Below are 23,084 nucleotides of genomic sequence, written 5' to 3'. Positions count from 1 at the left end.
TGAATACTAGGTAACTTTCTTACTACTTTTAAATTTAGTCCTCAGAAGTCATGGCTTAGTAAATGTTAGGTAGAAATTAATATTTACTTCTATGTTTAGAACAGACAGCACATATTAAGATAACTAAGCTGTCATCCTGAGTAGGTTAATTTACGCCTATGAACCATTCATAGTCCATTTTATTCCCTATTGGGAAATTGTTGCTAAGTAATTCTGAAACAAATCTAAATGTGTTTTCTCTTCAAGAACATCTGATCATATAATATTAACAGTGGACTGAAGCTGTAAGTCGGAGTATCTAAAAATCTACTCTAGAGTCAGACAATATGCAGTTAATTTTTTATAGACACTATTTTTTTAGAGCATTTTTAGGTTCAGAACAAAATTAAGAGGACGATACAGAGATTCCCCATATATCTCTCATCTGCACACATTCATAGCTTGTCTCATTATCAGCACCCCCCACCAGAGTAATGCATTGGTTACAATTGGTAGGTAACCAATTTTAGTTCTCTTTAGTCTGCTATTTCAGAAATACAGTATTATACATGTGGATAGCATTTGCTATTTATATATAAATTTATTATGCTGATTTTTAAAGGTCTGAACACATTCATTCTTCTTAATTGTGTTTTGGAGAATTATTTTTAAAGTAAGTTTCAGATTTTCAGTTAAGTAAAGTGCACAGTTTTGCCGAACCACAATGTTAAAACCATATCAAAGTATGCAAAATTTTATTATAGTTTGTAATTTTGATCAACTACTTAAATTCTTGGTTTTTTTTTTTTTGGTCATATGAGGGAGGTTCCAAATTCTGTTGGTGGCTTATCAGTAGATATGCAACTTCCTTTGAGATAAACTAAGGCTGTTTTTGTTTTTCCTTTTTAATTTCTGTAGAATTTGTAGTCAAGAGCCAGACTAATAAATCCTCTTTCTACCTGTACTCATTGCTTAGTAAATCCTTCATGTTTAATTCCTAGCTTTCAGGGAACAAGTATCGTTGAGGACTTAATCACGTCAATTCCCAAGGAGAATTTTTCTTTGGACTTGCCAAAGAACCTGCCACTATTTGAATACATAATTTTATCTACATTTTTTGCATGCATAGTTTTATTCCATCATTCTTTATGTATACACTAAGCAAAACATCATCTTTAATTGAACTCGTTACATTGCCAAGATAAGTCATTTCTATAGTATTTAAACCCTACTATTGTCCCGAGAAAACTATAACAAGATTTTTCAAAGATTATTACAAATTGATAATTCTTGCATTCTGCCCTGCTTAAAACAATGATTGCAAAGCTATTTTTTTTTTCTTCAGACCAGAAATTTGTGTAGTAAGCAATGCCTAATTTTATCGTCTCAAAATTTGTTTTTTTCACTTTACTTTGCAAACCAGGACCCCCCTCAGCTCCTCGGAATGCCATCTCAAATGTTAATGAAACTAGTGTCTTTCTGGAATGGATTCCTCCTGCTGACACTGGTGGAAGGAAAGATGTGTCATATTATATTGCATGCAAGAAGTGCAACTCCCATGCAGGTGTGTGTGACGAGTGTGGCGGTCATGTCAGGTACCTCCCCCAGCAAATCGGCCTGAAAAACACCTCTGTCATGGTGGTGGATCTGCTCGCTCACACAAACTATACCTTTGAGATTGAGGCAGTGAATGGAGTGTCCGACTTGAGCCCAGGAGCCCGGCAGTATGTGTCTGTAAATGTAACCACAAATCAAGCAGGTAAGTGTGATGTCCAACCAAATCATGTACCTTAGGACAAGCTCTGTCAGTTATCTCCCCAGCTCAGCGCTAAGTGGCCTGAGACGTGAAAAAGAACTTCCCATTATCCAGAGGGTTAGGACTTAGAGTAGAATGAATACACCTTGAGAATTTTTTTTTTTTAAGTTTTAGGCTAATAAAAGCTAAAGTTTCATAGCAGACACATCTATGGACAGAAAACAAAAGATAGATTTTAGTTGAATTTTTTCATTAAAAAATATATATTTATGGCTCAAATCCATTTGTGAAAAATATTTTATCTCATAATTTTGAACAGTGCAATTATTATAGCTCAGATCTACATTTTTGTTTTATTCACTTCAAGTTTTTTCTTTAATTCATTAAGGTAGCATGTAATCAGGCAGGTTTATTAGTTTGGCACCACATCTGAATTTTCTTTGCATATTAAAATAAGGTTTTCTTATTATTTCTATTATTATTATTATTATAAATGCATAAAACAACTTTTCTTTGATAAATCCATTTATCAAAATTGCAATAACTGTGAGCTGTTGTACAACAACCATACATATGAAAATATATCTGCATTCCATATGAAGAACTTGGAAATATTAAGGAGTAGGGAAAATAGTGCTGTTTGAATGATTAATTCCCCTAAAATTTCCCCTCAAATACTTAATTTTAAGTAAATCAATATAGAGCAGTTCTTCTCTGGTAAACTAAAAATCAAGCTATGGCTTGATTAATAACTCATCCTATTATGTGGCAAGAACCATTCAAAGCCTATGAGTAGCTTATCACTGGTTTTTGTCAATAACAGGTGCCTGTGTAGGAAGGGGCTTTACATGTAATGCTCTTTCTCTTCCTTGGCCTCAGCTCTTAGTTCATGGGAATAAATTGGTCTCCTCTTAAGTACTTCAGGTGGACTTTGCTTGGTGAGGACTTCCTTGCCAGTAGAGCTCACAGTGTGGTAGGATGTGTTTGACTGAATTAGGTCAGACTTAATTCCTGTAATGTTAGTATAAGTTTGTAGGTAGTGGAATGATCTGATTGACAAGAAAATGTTTGTTTATAATCAAGTTTTGGTCAAAATAATTTGAATTATTAGATGTGTCAGGTAAATGAAGTGGTTATCTCTTGAGAATAAGAAAAACATGTGTCATTGGGTTCATAGTTGTTTTTGACTGATAAAACTGAGAGAAACATTCAAAAGTAACCCAGAGGATACAAAGATATTTGAATTATTCACTGAGCATCATTCTAAGCACTCATGTTCTCATCCATGTGGAATGTATCCATAGCATGTTTTTTATTCCATGACAAAAAAAAAAAGCACTGTACACCAATATGCCACTTTCCTCAGTAATTTTTTTATATTTTACTCCATTTTGTCCTTAACCTAAGGTTGAACTAATAAAAGTGCTAAGAAGAGGTAGACAAAATTAGAGAAAATTAGGTTTTCCTTCAGTATAGACTCAGCTTAATGTACTAGAGTACATTAATTTTTCATCACAGTTTCTAGATGCCACAAGTGCTCTGTGAATGTGAACTGTCTTCTCACATCAGAAAAATACTGGGATTAAACTTTTGCTTTCAGCCTTCATATGCAATATCTTTCAAGCTTACTTGGTTCTACATGTGAATCTTCCATTAACATACTGAGAGCATACTGAACAATCATTAAGAATTGTAGTCCCCTGGTAGCATATTATTTAAGCTTGTATAATCTTCTTTGAATGATGTTTATCTGATGAACTAGATAACTGTTTTTTAAATGAAATTATTAATAAATATTTGCTCCAGGTGTTTTTTACTTACTGGCCTTTTAGGACTGCACGGTATGCTTTTTGATCTACAAATACTTTAAATATCAAGAAAGAGTATTTTTTATCTGACTATTCAAGGCATGGCTATCATATAAAACAAACATTTGTATTCAGAGCAGACACTTTGTTGACTTTTGATTTGGTGTTTTCCCCCAAGTTTTCAGAGTGTACATACTGTAAAATCCTTACAAACCTACCAAAAAATAAAAAATAAAAACAACATAGAGATTTTCTCAGTGTCTGACATTTCAGACCAACTAAATAACAATTTCACAAAAATTATTGATTTCAAGTAACTCTTAGATTTAATGCCACGGTGCTGGACATTTATCAAGTACCAACATTATAGAAAGTGGGTTACAGTAGTTGGTTTTAATGTCTGAATATTTTCTCAGCCTTAAATTACAGAAAGTTATCTGTACCATAAGTGGTTTTTATACAAAACTTCTTTTAACAGATTTCAACTTTAGTTTCAATCTCTATGGAGTGTTTTTTGAGAAATGGATTTATTTCTTAATCTGTTTCAAATTTATAATTTGTTCTGTCATTTTCTGATTGATTTATATTAGTGACATCAATGTGATATATGAGCAGCCCAGATTCAAAATTATGTTCAACTCATACAAGAAAAAAAATAGTAATTTTTTCAAGATAAGAATCATATGTTAATCTAGAAACTGAAATTGATTAGGTAACCCTGGCTCATCAGTCTATAAAAAGAAATAATGATTTTATGCTGAGGATAGTGATTAAATGATTAATTTATGGGTGTTTACACAGCATTTAAGACATTTTTCCAGCTATTAAATCATTGTGGAGTCTAGCATTTTGCTTTTGTGAGAAGTCATCTGAATTCAAATGATACTTTTTTGCATGTAAATTAATAGTCAAGTCAAAAGATGAAGTTTTAAGGACAGCTAAATACTACAATTAGTTGGACTTTATGGGATGGGCCTTGTAGAATTCAACAAATAGTACTGAGATTGACAAAGAATTGCAAAGTTGTTGTAGGAATTATCATGGTCAAGAAATATAAACACACATGAAGTGGGAAGACTTGAGGGTGGGAAAAGTAATTTACAAAAAGGTAAAGGAATATTGTGTGTGAGAAGGGGAAATGATAGGAAAAAATTTGAATACATAAATTATATAAAGAACATTAACGGTCAAATTGCAAAGTGGATAAAATCATAGATAATACAAACCATGCTTTATTAAGCTCAAACTTAGAAAAAGAATAAACTTCATGGAGCTCCTCAAGTTTTCTAGTGATTTGGAAAAATTGATGTATAAAATTTTTTTTTACAGAAAATGCATTTAGATTATTTACATAACAACGCTTCTATTGTTCATTCCTATTGTATTATCATTTATTTTGTCTTACTAGTTAGGTCATCAAAAATATAACTGCTAGATAGATGGATAGGTAGATGGAGAGTGATATGTCAACATAGTATCAAAATTAAAAATCCCATTGAAAACAGTTATGTTGAAAGTTTCACTATCAGCTCACAAAAGAGTGTGCATTTATCATATTCCTCTATAAACTTATTTTTTAGGGTTTTACTTTAAAATAATTTTGCACTGGGCATACTTTATAAAAAACTAAATCATGATACTTTTAATATATACAAATGTATATTTTATCCTCAGAACAAAAAGCTCATCCCAACTAAAAAACCAAAAGTATTCATACCTTAATAAGCCCAGGTACAGAATCTTAATTCTGAACTAAAATAGATCAAATTTTAATTGTTTTAAATTTAATTGTCTTCGACTTTTTCATCGGAGGGCTAGATTAACATGATATGAGTTACAAATTGTAACAAACATTTTGGAGGGAATGTCCCAACCTATCCCAGACTATCAGAAATATCACTAAGAAAGGTGATTCCTTTATTTTGAAAGGTTTTATTTCTTGATTCTTCCAAAGGTATCTGGGGGCATGGTAATTCCATTTCATCAGTTACTTTCAGTTTGATGCAGTTCCCATAGTTGTTCAGAATGGTGTCTTACAGTATGTGGCGATGCCCGGGGTTGAAACTAAATTATGCAGTAGAGTCGGAAATTTAAGAGAATGCTGATGGTAAAAGCACACAAGTGGTTCTGAGAAGAGGGAAACAAATAGTTTTTGTTGATCTCTGTTTATTGAGATGTTGAAAAATAAGTCCATTGTCACTTGCTTGATCATTACTATAATTCTGAGAGTCTTTTTTGACTTTCTTCTGTGGAGAGAGCTTACTGGCTATCTTTGTAATCAGTTCAGTTCAGTTGAGTCACTCAGTCGTGTCCGACTCTTTGCGACCCAATGAATCACAGCATGCCAGGTCTCCCTGTTCATCACCAACTCCCAGAGTTCACTCAAACTCACGTCCATCGAGTCAGTGATGCCATCCAACCATCTCATCCTCTGTCATCCCCTTCTCCTCCTGCCCCCAATCCCTCCCAGCATCAGAGACTTTTCCAATGAGTCAACTCTTTGCATGAGGTGGCCAAAGTACTGGAGTTTCAGCTTTTAGCATCAGGCCTTCCAAAGAACACCAGGACTGATCTCTTTTAAAATGGACTGTTTGGATCTCCTTGCAGTCCAAGGGACTCTGAAGAGTCTTCTCCAGCACCACAGTTCAAAAACATCAATTCTTCGGCGCTCAGCTTTCTTCACAGTCCAACTCACACATCCATACATGACTACTGGAAAAACCATAGCCTTGACTAGATGGACCTTTGTTGGCAAAGTAATGTCTCTGCTTTTCAATATGCTATCTAGGTTGGTCATAACTTTCCTTCCAAGGAGTAGTGTCTTTTAATTTCATGGCTTCAATCACCATCTGCAGTGATTTTGGAGCCCCCAAAAATAAAGTCTGACATTGTTTCCACTGTTTCCCCTTCTATTTCCCATGAAGTGATGGGGCCAGATGCCATGATCTTCGTTTTCTGAATGTTGAGCTTTAAGCCAACTGTTTTACTCTCCTCTTTCACTTTCATCAAGAGGCTTTTTAGTTTCTCTTCACTCTCTGCCATAAGGGTGGTGTCATCTGCATATCTGAGGTTGGTGATATTTCTCCTAGCAATCTTGATTCCAGCTTGTGCTTCTTCCAGCCCAGCGTTTCTCGTGATGTACTCTGCATAGAAGTTAAATAAGCAGGGTGACAATATACAGCCTTGACGTACTCCTTTTCCTATTTGGAGCCAGTCTGTTGTTCCATGTCCAGTTCTAACTGTTGCTTCCTGACCTGCATATAGATTTCTCAAGAGGCAGGTCAGGTGGTCTGGTATTCCCATCTCTTTCAGAATTTTCCACAGTTTGTTGTGATCCACACAGTCAAAGGCTTTGGCATAGTCAATAAAGCATAAATAGATGTTTTTCTGGAACTCTCTTGCTTTTTCCATGATCCAGCGGATGTTGGCAATTTGATCTCCGGTTCCTCTGCCTTTTCTCAAACCAGCTTGAACATCAGGAAGTTCATGGTTCATGTATTACTGAATCCTGGCTTGGAGAATTTTGAGCACTAATTTACTAGCTTGTGAGATGAGTGCAATTGTTTGTCTTCTATATAGACTAAACAAGATAATTTAAATTTGCATGTAGGTAATACTCAATTTTCGTACTTTATATATTTTTTATGGTGGCACTAACTGCTGTATTCCCCCACAGATCCACTAGGTGTGTGTGTTTACTCTTTTGGTGGGAGGAAGGGTAAAAAGAGGAAGCTCTATGTTTTAGTTTAGTTTGGTCATTACTGTAGTTTCACAGCTTTTACTGCATGGGGCTCAGAGACAAAGAAATTGTTTATAGTTGAAGAGAAATCTTCCAAGTATACACCTATGACTGGTGAAATAAAGAATTGAATGGAGGCATCAATGTGCCAGTTGTAATGTGGGCTCAGGACAAAATCTCATTCATCACATTACCATCATAGCCTCCACTCATCATGGTTTCTTAGGGGTATTTTGGATCCACAGAGATTAGTGTTAGCTCTATAATCTGTTAAATGTATATTCTATATCCTAGTTTCTAAATCTAAATTTATATCTTGAAATCTAAAATTTGCAATCCAGGTGGTAACCGCCCCCCCCCCACTTATCTAGAAATGCCCAGAGATTTCTCTAAGATAAGCTGAAAAGGAAATGTACAATATTAATATATGTTACTATTGTACAGTCCTCCATAAGGACAGTCAATTTTCTCTTTATTTAATAAGGTAAATGAACTTCCTCAGGTCTGGGTGTTGGGTGAGACACCATGACTAACTAGGTCACTGAATTTTGATTTGTATTTCTTAGACCTTGATATCAGTAGTGGTATAGATGAGAGGGTCCATTATTTCAGTTGCTTAATGCCTTGGTGCTAGACTTTTTACCATTCACATTTTCGCCTATTATGAAATTCATGTCCACTTTCTTTCTAGTGGTAAAGTGCTACCAGTTGGTCTCTGCCATATCTGATCCCTAAGAAATTAAGAAATCATTTCACTTCATCATCAACCTCTGTGTTCTCATGAAAAGAGAAATTTTAGCGATTTTGGTTATAAAAGTGGCACTGTTTTCATCAATTTATTTCTTATAATTACAGTGAAAAACATGTCTTCTGAGTCCTTTCTGAAGTTGTAATTATTGGATAGTTTCATGGGTCTTGGCAAATAAATATATTTCAGTGTTCCTATTTTAGTAGGGCATTTAATTCCTTCTTCATTAAAACAAGGAATTCCTAGTATCTGAACTATAAAAACATAGTTCACCTTTCCAATCCAGATCTTGGTCAACTAATTGAACAAGCATTTAGCATTTGTGCTAGCTAGCTACCTAGAGAAGCACATTGGATCTCTAATCATGCATTTATACCAGCTTGAATTAAATTGTTTCTCACTATTCTGTAAGAAACACATAAAATCCGTTTTCACACACATAATCCATATGCTTCTGCATATTTAAGTTATAGAGTTTTGTGAGACATATTCAGGAAGTTTTTTTCCCCAGCATTGACTGCATAATTGACTCCCAAGAGGATGTTGGGATCTTGAGTTCAGATGGAGTAAATATGTTTGAGCAAAAAGACAAATACTTCCTTTTATCACTTAATGATCTTAGATAAGGTATTGAAGACATCAAGGAATAGCTTCCTCAGCCAGGTGTGGAAGAACTTAATGGTAGTAAGAGAGACTCAGTAAGTTTTAGAAGCTGAGAATATTTTCAGTCATCTGTTTTCTCCCCCATATCCACAGTCCAATGCTCAGGATTTCATGTTTTCCAATCAGTGGCTTCATTTTCTCATAAGGCAAGGCAATAAATCCATAATTTTAGCAGTTCAGGAATTCTGTGGTCTAAGACTTGGTTTTTGTTGCACAGTTCTGTCATCCTAAGAGGACATGAGATATTTATAGCATGAAGACTCTGATCATCTCAATATGAATTGAACAGAGAAATTTAAACTTTGAGACACTAATTTTACCTTTTTAAATTCTGCAGTGCAACCAAACTCATCCTGTCCCACCTATATTTCTTGTTTTTTCTCATGATTTTATAGTACTGAGTGAAACTGAAAGTTGCTCCGTTGCATCCAGCTCTTTGCAACCCTATAGACTATAGCTCACAAGGCTCCTCTATCTATGGAATTCTCCAGGCAAAAAAATGGCATGGATTGCCATAACCTTCTCTAGGGCATTTTCCTGACCCAGGGGGGATCCCAGGTCTCTCTCGTTGCAGGCAGATTCTTTACCTACTGAGCCACCATGGGCAAGACTAAAGCAGATGAAATTTGGTCACCAAAAATATCTTCAAGAATCCCTTTATTTGCAGTGATCAGAGGTGGTAAGACACAGCCACTATATATCTGCTGCTGTTAGATTAAAACTAGCAACATCCTTTAAAAACTACATAGGTTCTTGCTACACTGAAATTTAACCAGTCAAATCACAGGTCCAAACTCCCATTCTTTTAAAAGACTTTTGCCTGCAACACTTCTCTTTTGGGAACGTTTTTTAGGTTTTAATGTCAATTTTCTTAGTTGTAAACAAAATTTACTCTAAGTGGTTTAAACAGAAGAAGCCTGCAATAAAGGGTATTAAGTGGCTTATACAATCATTGAGAAAAATAGTTTCAAAGATAAGGGCTAAGTTTCAGGAGAAATGCCCAGTACTCTACCACAGATCTGGCTTAATGAAGCAAAACATGGCTACTGCAGCTGTCAAGCAATAAATGACAGGCACTTAACCTTATTGCAATTGTTGTTGCCATTAGTAGCATACTACTTCAGAATCTCAAGCTTGAAACTGCTGAAAAATCTTCAGATTTGCCACCATATTAAAACTATGATATCCATGAATTTGTTCAATTTGAATTAAAATTTCTGCCTGTAGTTAACCCAGTTACCTCCATTATTCTGAAGAAATATGTTTTTTCAAGTAAGATTTGTCCATCCTATCTTTCTCTCTCACTTCCTCTTCCATTCCTGCCTCCTGCTCTTTCTTCTTTCCCCCTCCATCCTTCCTTTCTTCACTCTTTCCTTCCATTGTTCTTTCTTTCCTTTGTTCTGTATTTTCTTTTTACTTCAGATGATGAGAGTTAATGATATCTCTTAACTCAAACATGGCACATTACCATGTTTGAACTATGCAAGGTCCTCCTGTGGTTTATATATTGATATTTTTTATGTACTGCTTTTATCCTAAATCCATTTGCCATTTTCCTAAACAGTACCCTTTACATGGATTGCTTATTTCTCTGCATAAGTATTCTTATTAAAAATTTATTTAGTATTGTATGCATAGGTTTTTAATTTCACGTAAATATTATATTATATATTAGTCACTCAGTCGTGTCCGACTTTTTGCGACCTCATGGACTGTAGCCCGCCGGCTCCTCTGTCCATGGGATTCTCTAGGCAAAAATACTGGAGTGGGTTGCCATTTCCTCCTCCAGGGAATTTCATGTAATAGTTATATTAAATGTCTCATTCTGACAACTAATTTTTTTCACCATAATAAAAATGTTTTCTAGATCCACTTAATGTTGTTTTTGCCATCCAGTGAGCTTTCATACATCCACTGCACTTTACATACCAGTTCACCAGGGACAGAGACCCAGATCCTCTGACTACCCAATTTGTGAGCATTCTGTATGCAATTTAAAGCCTTAATATAGTGATTTTCACTCAGTTAATATCTATAAAACAGAGTAATGCTTAGTACATAATAGTGAGTGAAGTCGCTCAGTCGTGTCTGACTCTTTGCGACCCCATGGACTGTAGCCTATCAGGCTCCTCCATCCATGGGATTTTCCAGGCAAGAGTGCTGAAGTGGATTGCCATTTCCTTCTCTAGGAGATCTTCCCGACCCAGGAATTGAACCCAGGTCTCCCGCATTGCAGGCAGACATTGATAAATGTTACTATAGTAGTTTATATAAAACTTTTCAACAGTGTGAGTTCATGGAAAAGTTTCTCAGGTGATGCTAGTGGTGAAGAACCCACCTGTCAATACAGAAGACATAAAAGACATGGGTTTGATCCTTGGGTCAAGAAGATCCCCTGGGGGAGGGCATTTCAGCCCACTCCAGTGTTCTTACCTGGAGGATCCCATGGACAGAAAAGCCTGGCGGGCTACAGTCTATAGGGTCACAAAGAGTCGAACACAACTGAAGTGACTTAACATGTACACACAAATGAGATAAATAAGCCTTTACAGGTGTCTCAGTAGTAAAGAATCCATCTGCCAGTGCAGGAGAAGCAGGAGACGCAGATTCTATCTCTGGGTTGGGAAGATCCCCTAGAGAAGGAAATAACAACCCACTCAAGTATTCTTGGGGCTCAAGTATTCTTTGGGGCTTCCCCGGTGGCTCAGATGGTAAAGCGTCTGTCTGCAATGCAGGAGACCCGTGTTCGATCCCTGGGTTGGAAAGATCCCCTGGAGAAGGCGATGGCATCCCACTCCAGTACTCTTGCCTGGAAAATCCCATGGACGGAAAAGCCTGGAAGGCTACAGTCCATGGGGTCGCGAGAGTCGGACACGACTGAGCGACCTCACTTTCACTTTTCACTTTCTTTCAAGTATTCTTACCTGGAAAATTCCATGGACAGTGGAGCCTGGCAGGCTGCAGTTGATGGGGTCACAAAGAGTTGGACACAACTTAGCGCCTGAATACACACATGAGATAAATAGGTTTTAGACTTTATGAGTATTGTATAGACAAACTCACTGGTGAAGTAAAATGGAAGAGAAAAATAAAGTGAAAAATAACATAGAATCAGTGATGCCTCAGGTAACAACAACCAAAAAAACCTACTTCAAGCTTATAGGAATAAATAATGAAATTTATTTTTTCCAATGATGACTCTCTCTTCAATGATTTCTTAAAATACTGAGTTTTATATTAGCATTGAAATTTTTCAAATTCAGTAAAATACCTAGAACAATTAACATAAGGAAATAAGCAGAGAAACAGCATCAAAGTAAGAGCAATACTTTGCATATAGGAAACAGTCACATGATTTTTGTTTTTATCAAAATGTATTTGGACAAAGACACAATTTTTAGCTACATTATTTCTATTAAAAGATAAATATTGATTTGTCAGTTCTTGAAGTTTCTAATGAAGACTATCTAGAGACAAAAAAATAATGTTTTCTGTAATTACATATCATGAATATCTCTTCATTGGTGTCATATTGATCTTCTGTGACCAGGTTAATGTACTCATTATGGCTACCAACAAAAATCCTTTAATTTTACTGACTGCAACTGCCCATTTGCATTGAAACTTGGCTTAAGTGAGGCACACATTCTGAGCTTTTCCTATGCTTATTTCTGCTTGGAAAACACAGTTCAAAGATGAGACACTAATGTAATGAATTTGTCCATATTTCATTTCTGGTTTATTTAATAAGGATTAGCAGATGGGGGTGGAATATTTTTAGAAATCATCAAAATACTTCTTTTGGTTCACTGGCAAGAATCTTTCTAGAGACTCCTCTGGTTTCTAAAAAGACACTTCAGGGACTTCTGTTCCCTCTCTTTCTCTCTTTGATCTACTGTGGTAACAATGACAAAGATGATCGATGATGGCTAGCATGTTTCAGCGCTTACAGTGTGCATATTGCTATGCAAAGAACTTTATTTGCTTTTTCTTATTTAATTCTAGCAATATCTTCATGACATAATATTATTATTATTCCCATTTTTAGGATGAAGAAACTGAAGTTTAAAAATGTGAAGTGATTTGCCCAAGGTCACAAATCTAGTAAGTGAGGGAATAGGAATCTAAACCAGGAAATTCTTACTCTAGAGCTAGTGTGCTTAAATCACTAGTCAGTCTTGCTATTTCCTCTGCTCGAAGCCTGTTTCTTATTAGTCATCATTGTCCTAGATAGCTCAGTCTTCAGATCTGCTTAAATCACTGTTTCCTTAAGAAAAGTTTTCCCTGCTCTACAGTTTGGGCTTTCCTCTCTAATGTAACCTGGAGTACACGCAATATAAGTATGTGCTTTCTTATCTATTTTCTGGAATCTCCCCCTGGGAATCATAATAGTGCCTAGAACCTGTGTTTCTTAAGATATTTTTTAGAAAAATGAGTTGAATTGTTTATTATTTTAATTAATGTTGTAATTTCAGTTATTGGTATGATGTGTAATATGTTTAAATTCTTTTTGGAATTCTTCAAATGCCAAAATTTTTGCTTTCTTATTTATGTTGGATGCATCTCCCCATCCCATCTCTTTTAAATTAAGGACCCAGACACAGAGTCCTGATTGTAATACGCAGGTTTAGGTGTTCCAAAACTCTGAAATAAGACATTTTTATGTAAAGTCTACTGCCTAGCTGACTTTCCTACTTTCTTAATCTCTCTTTCTTTAGACACTCTATAATCTTGACAAAAAGATTCACTGTGAATGGCTGAACTCATTCCAGAGAGAAATTTTGTATAATGAATACTATGCTGCTTAAGAGCAATGCATAGTCTTTTCAATCTATAGTGTATTTATGGACTCATGGACTGCACAGCCTGGATTTTTGATTCAGTGTATCCAAGGGAGGGTCCAAAAATATGCATTTTTTAACACACACACACATCCTGCTGCAGGGTGTTCAGCCCACATTTGAGAAAAATTACGCTTGCAGGAGGTTGATATTTGTTTCATGTTCCTCCTCTCTAGTGAGATGGTAACACCTTTTAATCTGAATTCCTTGATGTCGCTTTTCTAAAAAGCTCTTTAGAAAATACCTGCTGACATTCTATATATACACCAGCAATGATTTTGTTAATACTATTCTCTTTCTCACTAATGTAGGTACCCTATTCTGCTTACTATTCACTTGGAAGCTTTTAAACTAGCTTTGTGTAATTCTTATTGTAAACTCACTCCCTGTTTAGCAGAATAGTGCTCAAAAATCCATTTCCAATGTGAACTATCAAATATTCTCATGGTTGAGTACAGAATTGTAGCAACTCAGCATTTGAAATGTTCACTGATTCATCCCATTGGCATGTATGCTAAGAACTTATTTGCATAAACATGGATATTATAAATTAATATGGATAACATATCAGTTTGTTTTAAACCTCTCTGAAGTGCTCTTGCTCTCAAGAGTAAGAGCTCCTGCTTCCTTGTGAACAAAGTTGTGAAAGCATTGACAGTGATCTGATGTAGCATAAGCATGAAGACACAGATATGAAATCATGTTTAAGTCAAGCATATGCATGAGTCCTCTATTAGGTTCTAAATGAAGTTTACTTAGAATACTAAAACTTTTTTTGCACAGAGTGCTGAAATGACTTGTTCATGTGATTTTTCTGAAATTGACTGCCATTCATTCAAACATTATTTATTCAACACCCTCTGCATTAATTATACTTTATTGAGCATTCTGAAAGATATAAAAGCAGTTTAAAAAGTCCATCCTACTCCAACCCTAGAAGTGTATTTTTCCTCAGAAGAAGTAAAGAATTGAAGAATAAAGTCTAATAAAATAAAACAAGAGAATTAATGATCACTTGGCTATTAAGCTCAGCAGCAATAGCATCAAATATGAATTGACTTATTGACTTCACATTTTTCTCTGTATTTTGCTTCCTTTATCTCATATACGTATCTATAGAGGCATTTATTCAAATCCACTTAGTATATATAGTTGCATTTATTTGAAAAAAAAGATACACTATTTTGTAACTGCCCTTATATCTATTTTAATAGACATGCCTAGTTTGGTGAACATAATGCCAGCATAATCAATCTGTGTTGATAATGACCTATTATTGAATGATATAGTAACACAAAATGAACTGAGAAAAAAGTATCTTAAGATTTTTGACTATTGGGAGTATTTTAATTTACTCTGTTACATCTAATTTTATTAATATTTGACAGTCCATTTAATGCTTTATTGGAATTCAGTCAGAGCAAATTACTGATTTTGTAGCTTGGCACAAAGACACCAATATCTTCTTTGTCAAAACAAGCATCAAGCTTGAGGAATTTATTTGAAGATGTGAAATATTTTCCATTAAAATTACTTTGAGTGCTGGCTTTTGATCTCACTTTTTATAAATTTCTTCCATTAGTAAGAAAAGAGAGGCTAGTTTGTTGAATTTTCAAGCCTGAAAGGCCTGAGGATATGACCTGTACTGCAAACCGATGCTTAAACTGCATCTCAAGCAATGATTTCCCTTAGGCTTGTGGTATGAACCAAAAACAAATACAATATTATTCCAACCAACGTATCTCTCTGCTTTTATTATATCTATGTATTTAAAGTATATGAATTTAGAGGATGTCTTTCTATTTTTTTAAACAATCATTATTTTTCCCTAATGAAGTAGCAAATGACATTTAAAGGTGAAAAAATTCATTATTTTATAAATTACTAAAGTTTCAGGCTATAACTTCTGTCATCAGCCATCTGCCCATATTAATAAGACCTCACTTGTTATTGCTTATGCTTAATTAACCCTTTATATGGTGAGATATAGAAAGATATAGTTGTCTTTCAGACGAGTCCTTGGTAGACAGTAAATCAGTAGTGTTTTAAAGTTATTACTGGTAGTAATGGACATGGTGGTAGTAGTTTAGTGGTATACAGTATTCCCCCCTTACCTGCAGAGAATGCATTCCACAACCCCCAGCAGATACCTAAACCCTTGGATAGTATGGAGCCCTGTACAGATATACTGTGTTTTTCCTATATGTACATGTCTATGATAAAATTTAATTCATAAATTAGGCACAGTAAGAGATTAATGGCAATAACTCTTAATAATAGAACAGTTATAACAAAATACTATGTTATATCAATATAAACTCTCTCTTAAAATATCTTATTGTACTGTACAAATCTTTCATTCTTTGTGGTGATATGAGATGATAAAATGCCTTTTGATGAGATAAAATGAATGACCTAGGCATTGTGATGTGGCATTAGGCTGCTATTAACCTTCTGATGACCTAGCCGAAGGAAGATCATCTGCCTTAGGTAGTCCTGGATCATATAGCATTAAAGATGTGGATTTCTGGATGTCAAGAGCAGAGGATGTCAATGGTTAGAAATCCTAGGTGGGATGGAGCAGGTCGGTGCAAGATTTTATTAATATCACACTACTCGGAACAGTGGGAAATTAAAAATTTATGAAATGTTAATTTCTGGAATTTTCCATTTAATGTCTTTGAACTGATGTTGACTAGGGGTGTCTGAAACCATGAAAAGTGAAAATGTAGGAAAGGTTGTGGGGTGGGTACTACTCTATTTTTGTTTTGGTTAACTTTACACTATTAAATTTTATATATAAGGATAAAGGGCTTCCTTGGAGTGAAGATAACGGATTCAAAGAGTAAATGAATAATTTTAAACATTTTCCAATAAGATGTTAATATTGATACTTTTCCTGCATGCTCAGTCATGTCCAATTGGTACACTTAGAGGGAGCTAAACAGTCAGTTTTAAACGGGATTTAAGTTTATTTTTCCATGGATTTAGACTGGAAATATTAGTGACTTGCCTCCTGAAACTATGAAATCACACACTTATATAATTGGTAGGTATCATGTAGTTTATATTTTTTTCCTCTACTTTCTAAAGCACTATCATTATTTCTAGTACTACCATTACTTTTCCTTTACAGAAAAAAAAAAATCTAACACTGTATGTCACTATGCTGCTTTTGGTGAAGATAGTATTCATAAGCTTGGTTATTACAAGATAGCAAAGAAAATAAATGTTATATTAAGCATTTAGAAAATCCCTTGCAGGCTTCTTTAGTTACCTCCACATAAGATGAGGTTATTCAGCTCAACACTGTATGAACTTTGAAAAGGACTAACCATACTATCTTGAAAAAAAAAACAAAAACTGTTCTTTTGTTAGAAAGTCACGTCAGTGATGCAACTAGACTCTAGTTTAACAAGCATGCTTTCCCTTAATTTTATTATTTGGTTTTGTTTTAGTAATATCAATAGTTTTTTTTATATTTAATCAGAATTTATTTAATTTTTTTAATTTTAAATTATTATTTTTTCTTTCTTTCTTTATTATTATTATTTTATTTTACTTTACAATATTGTATTGGTTTTTCCACACATCAACATGAATCCGCCACGGGTGTACGCTTGTTCCCAATCCCGAACCCCCTTCCCCCCTACCCCCGCCACACCATCCCTCTGAATCATCCCAGTGCACCAGCCAAAAGCATCCTGCACCCTGCATCGAACCTAGACTGGTGATTTGTTTCTTATGTGATATTATACATGTTTCAATACCATTCTCCCAAATCATCCCACCCTCTCCCTCTCCCTCAGAGTCCAAAAGTCCGTTCTATACATCTGTGTCTCTTTTGCTGTCTCGCATACAGGGTTATCCTTACCATCTTTCTAAATTCCATATATATGCATTAGTAAACTGTATTGGTGTTTTTCTTTCTGGCTTACTTCACTCTGTGTAATCGGCTCCAGTTTCATCCACCTCATTAGAATTGATTCAAATGTATTCTTTTTAATGGCTAATACTCCATTGTGTATATGTACCACAGTTTTCTTATCCATTCATCTGCTGATGGACATCTAGGTTGCTTCCATGTCCTGGCTATTATAAACAGTGCTGCGATGAACATTGGGGTACACGTGTCTCTTTCAATTCTGATTTCCTCGGTGTGTATGCCCAGCAGTGGGATTGCTGGGTCATAAGGCAGTTCTATTTCCAGTTTTTTAAGGAATCTCCACACTGTTCTCCATAGTGGCTGTACTAGTTTGCACTCCCACCAACAGTGTAAGAGGGTTCCCTTTTCTCCACACCCTCTCCAGCATTTATTGCTTATAGACTTTTGGATCACAGCCATTCTGACTGGCGTGAAATGGTACCTCATCGTGGTTTTGATTTGCATTTCTCTGATAATGAGTGATGTTGAGCATCTCTTCATGTGTTTGTTAGCCATCTGTATGTCTTCTTTGGAGAAATGTCTATTTAGTTCTTTGGCTGTTTTTTTTTTTTTTTTGATTGGGCCGTTTATTTTTCTGGAGTTGAGCTGCATAAGTTGCTTGTATATTTTTGAGATTAGTTGTTTGTCAGTTGCTTCATTTGCTATTATTTTCTCCCATTCTGAAGGCTGTCTTTTCACCTTGCTTATAGTTTCCTTTGTTGTGCAAAAGCTTTTAAGTTTAATTAGATCCAATTTGTTTATTTTTGCTTTTATTTCCAATATTCTGGGAGGTGGGTCATAGAGGATCCTTCTGTGAGTTATGTCAGAGAGTGTTTTGCCTATGTTCTCTAGGAGTTTTATAGTTTCTGGTCTTACGTTTAGATCTTTAATCCATTTTGAGTTTATTTTTGTGTATGATGTTAGAAAGTAATCTAGTTTCAGAAGTTTTGGCCACAGCAATCAGAGCAGAAAAAGAAATAAAAGGAATCCAAATTGGAAAACAAGAAGTAAAACTCTCACTGTTTGCAGATGACATGATCCTCTACATAGAAAACCCTAAAGACTCTACCAGAAAAGTACTAGAGCTAAACAATGAATATAGTACAGTTGCAGGATATAAAATCAACACACAGAAATCCCTTGCATTCCTTTTCACTAATGATGAGAAAATAGAAAAAGAAATTAAGGAAACGATCCATTCACCATTGCAACAAAAATAATAAAATACTTAGGAATATATCTACCTAAAGAAACTAAAGACCTAGTTATAGAAAACTATAAAATACTGGTGAAAGAAATCAAAGAGGACACTAATAGATGGAGAAATATACCATGTTCATGGATCAGAAGAATCAATATAGTGAAAATGAGTATACTACCCAAAGCAATCTACAGATTCAATGCAATCCCTATCAAGCTACCAGCGGTATTTTTCACAGAGCTAGAACAAATAATTTCACAGTTTGTATGGAAATACAAAAAACCTCGAATAGCCAAAGCAGTCTTGAGAAAGAAGAATGGAACTGGAGGAATCAACCTGCCTGACTTCAGGCTCTACTACAAAGCCACAGTCATCAAGACAGTATGGTACTGGCACAAAGACAGAAATATAGATCAATGGAACAAAATAGAAAACCCAGAGATAAATCCACACACCTATGGACACCTTATCTTCGACAAAGGAGGCAAGAATATACAATGGATTAAAGACAATCTCTTTAACAAGTGGTGCTGGGAAGAAAGGTCAACCACTTGTAAAAGAATGAAACTATTTTAAATTCTTAATTGAATATTCCTTAAACTTACTTTAAATATACTGACAATAATGATAATGATGGTTATAGCAAAAACACATATCACTAGGTGCCAAGTTCTAGTTTTATAGAGATATGTTAACTAAATTTTCTAGCAAAATATCTAAAATATTTTTGGTAAAATTGAAGATAGAGGCAGGGTTTGCCTTTTATCCCTGAATCTGGTCCTCTTTACCAAATAGCTATTAAATAGCCTTTACATTCTTCACATTCATCCAGTCCTGACCTTTTGTATTGAAAAACTCAAGGTATTTCAGATTTTCTCTAATCCAACTATGGCTTTGGTATTTTAAATATCCTATACAAGAGTTTAATTATCCTATATATGAAATACATCATATATGTATTTTTTCTTACATAATATTTTCTAAAATACAAAAAACCAAAGGCATCACCCAGTATCTTATTTTCTTCTCACACTAGCTCATTGAACTATGTAACTTATATCCCTATTTTACACATTATTTCCTATGTTAACAGATTATGTATTTAAACTCATAGTTGTTTGGCTCTACAGCAACCAAAAGGCTGCAGATAACATAAATTCAACTAGAATGCACTTAAGCAATGCAGGGAATATATTTTTTCATTGAAAAGCACAAGTTTTAGAAACTATTTTATCATGGATCTCACTCCATGTCTCTGAGATTTTTAGAGCCTGATCCTCTTCTTGGTCTGTTTTGACTCAAAATGGAATTATCTTATGGTAGCAAAATGGCTGAAGCAATTCCAGACATTAGTTGTGTATAACACACCGTACAAGAAGGAAAGAAAATTTCTCTTCCTCAATTTATCAGCTAAAAGTCCTAGACTTCAAGTGGAAAGACAGAATGAGAGAGAGATACCACAGAATCCATCACTGTGATGAGGGGTTGGGAATAGACAGGCTGGCTCATTCCCCGTGGGCTCCCCTAAGGATGTCTTCAGGGTCCTTATCACTAACCCAGATGTAGAGTCAGTCCCATCAAAACTCTTAAGAAAACTGTAGCACAGTAAAGGGTAGATAGATGGATTTGAGGAATAAAACTTAGTTTTTTTATATACACCAGTGAAAGTGAAAGTGCAGTCACTCAGTCGTGTCCTACTCTTTGTGACGCCATGAACTGTAGCCTACCAGGCTTCTCCATCCATGGCATTCTCCAGGCAAGAATACTGGAGTGGGTTACCATTCCCTTCTCCATATACACCCATATGAACCCATAATTCAGTTATGTCCAACCCATTCCATTGCTAACACTTTGATTAAACCACTGTTATTTTAAATGATTATTATAGTCTCCTCATGAATGCCTTTGCTTACCCTTAGACTTCCCGAGTTTATTTTCTGCAAAACAGCCACAGATATCTCTGTAAAATACATCAAATGATACCAGTTCCCAGCTCAGAATTTTCTCATGACTCCTTGTATCTTTCTCAGAGTAAATGACACTGACCTGAAGGATCTATAGGATCTTTCTTTGCCTATAGGATCTTTCTTTGGCTGACCTCATCTCCCTGTACTTTCTCATTTACTCACTTTACCAGGTATGCTTGCCTCCTTGTTAATCATTGAAATTTCCATGTATGTTTACATCTCAGGACTTTTCTTCTTCCTATTACTTATACCTGGAACCATCTTCTCCAAAATTACCATATGTCTTCCTACTTTAGCATTGTTGTTGTTGTTCAATTGTTAAGTAGTGTCCAACTTTTGAAACCCCATGGACTGCATGCAGCACACCAGGCTTCTCTGTGTTTCACAATTTCCCAGAGTTTGGTCAACTCATGTCCATTGAGTTAGTGATGCTATTTAACCATCTTATCCTCTGTTGTCCCCTCCTTTTGCCTTCAGTCTTTCTCAGCATCAGCGTCTTTTCCAGTGAGTAGGCTCTTTGTATCAGGTGGCCAAGATATTGAAGCTTCAGCATCAGTCTTTCCAATGAATATTCAGGACTGATTTCCTTTAGGTTTGACTGATTTGATCTCCGTGCAGTCCAAGGGACTCTCAAGAGTTTTTATGAGCACCATAGTTCAAAAGCATCAATTCTTCAGAACTCAGCCTTACTTATGGTCCAACTCTCACATCATACATGAGTACTGAAAAAAACATAACTTTGACTCTATTACCTTTGTGGGCAAAGTGATGTCTCAGCTCTTTAATACACTGTCTAGGTTTGTCATAGCTTTTCTTCCAAGGCCTCATAAATGCCTTTTGCATAAATATCTCTTCAGAAATGTTTCCTGGCCATCCTGTTTATAAATGTGTGCTTATGCTAGTTCACATGCACCTGCACTCACACACGTCCTTCATCTTGACCTTTCTTATCCCACTTACCAGTTTTATTTATTTTTTGCACACAACATAGCTCTTTCTAACACTATGTAATTGGCTTTGTGTATCTTTTTTGTTTCACCCTGAGAATGTAAGTTCTATCAAGTGCAGGAATATTACTACTCTTTCTTGCCAAGAAATGCACGTGCATGTAGAAAGAATTTGATAATTATTTGTTGGAAGAATGAGTGAAGGAACAAATGACTGAAAATCTTTTTACAAATAGGTATTGTCTTAGAATACCTGCTTGGACTTAGAATAGGTATTCTAATAGAATACCTATTTGTACCTATTGGACTTCCCTTGTAGCTCAGTTGGTAAAGAGTCTACCTGCAATGCAGGAGACCTGGGTTCAATTCCTGAGTCAGGAATATTCCCTGAGAAGGAAATGGCAATCCACTTTACTTTTCTTCTCTGGAGAATCCCATGAACAGAGGAGCCTGTCAGGCTACAGGCTATGGGATCACGAGAGTCAGACACAATTGAGCTACTAAGCATATTGTCTTAGAAAATTCCAGACTGCTGTTTATACAGCAAAAGAGTTACATCTTTCTGATTCTCAAACCTGCATTAACAGATGTCATTTGATTAGCTTATAGCATGGAACGCCACATAGGAGACACCCCCTAGATCCCTGTTACCTTTACTTTGTTTGGGTAGCTCCTACTCAATATTTATTTCTCAGCTAAGATGACTCCTTTCAAGAAGCTGTCTTTAAATCGACAAATCTGAGATAGATGTTTCACTTCAGTGTTCTGAAACACTTATCACTCTCACGCAAGTATGCTTTCATTTCCTTTCTTATTTATTTACCTCTCTGTACTATATGCTCCTTGTTGTTGTTGTTTAGTTGCTAAGTCATGTCCAACTCTTTACGATCCCATGGACAGTACTCTGCCGGGCTTCTCTGCCATAGGATTTCCCAGGGAAGAATACTGGTGTGGGTTGCCATTTCCTTTTCCATGGGATCTTCCCTGACCTAGGGATTGATCCACCTCATTTCAGTTCAGTTCAGTCGCTCAGTTGTGTCTGACTCTTCGTGAACCCATGAATTGCAGCACGCCAGGTCCATCACCAACTCCTGGAGTTCACCCAAACTCATGTCCACTGGCTTGGTGATGCCATCTAGTCATCTCATCCTCTGTCATTCATTTCTCCTCCTGCCCCCAGTCCCTCCCAGCATCAGAGTCTTTTCCAATGAGTCAACTCTTCTAGGGCATGAGGTGGCCCAAAGTATTGGAATTTCAGCCTTAGCATCAGTCCTTCCACAGAACACCCAGGACTGATCTCCTTTAGGATGGACTTGTTGGATCTCCTTGCAGTCCAAGGGACTCTCAAGAGTCTTCTCTGACACCACAGTTTAAAAGCGATAATTCTTCGGCATTCAGCTTTCTTCAGAGTCCAACTCTCACATCCATACATGACCACTGGAAAAACCATAGCCTTGACTAGACGGACCTTTGTTGGCAAAGTAATATCTCTGCTTTTCAATATGCTGTC

The 23,084-nt window shown here is 35.7% G+C and overlaps 1 protein-coding gene across 11 annotated transcripts in view; it reads left to right on the top strand.

The window, feature by feature from the left end:
- The window catches only part of EPHA5 (EPH receptor A5), a 408,801-nt gene that overhangs the window by 201,437 nt on the left and 184,280 nt on the right, over nt 1-23,084 (top strand). For 4 of the 11 annotated variants that reach the window (XM_069594212.1, XM_069594210.1, XM_069594211.1 and 1 more), the window contains exon 5: nt 1,403-1,738. The exons of 5 other annotated variants lie outside the window; for them this stretch is intronic. In XM_069594212.1, coding sequence (XP_069450313.1) covers nt 1,403-1,738 — 336 coding nt within the window. Of the gene's footprint in view, nt 1-1,402; nt 1,739-12,741; nt 15,079-23,084 lie in introns of those variants that run through there. 2 more of the 11 variants (XR_011257780.1, XM_069594219.1) reach the window with 2 other exon arrangements.

The sequence above is a fragment of the Ovis canadensis genome, chromosome 6 (assembly GCF_042477335.2).
Source record: "Ovis canadensis isolate MfBH-ARS-UI-01 breed Bighorn chromosome 6, ARS-UI_OviCan_v2, whole genome shotgun sequence".
Classification (NCBI taxonomy): Eukaryota; Metazoa; Chordata; class Mammalia; order Artiodactyla; family Bovidae; genus Ovis; species Ovis canadensis.
This window is presented reverse-complemented; position numbering and strand designations above follow the sequence as displayed.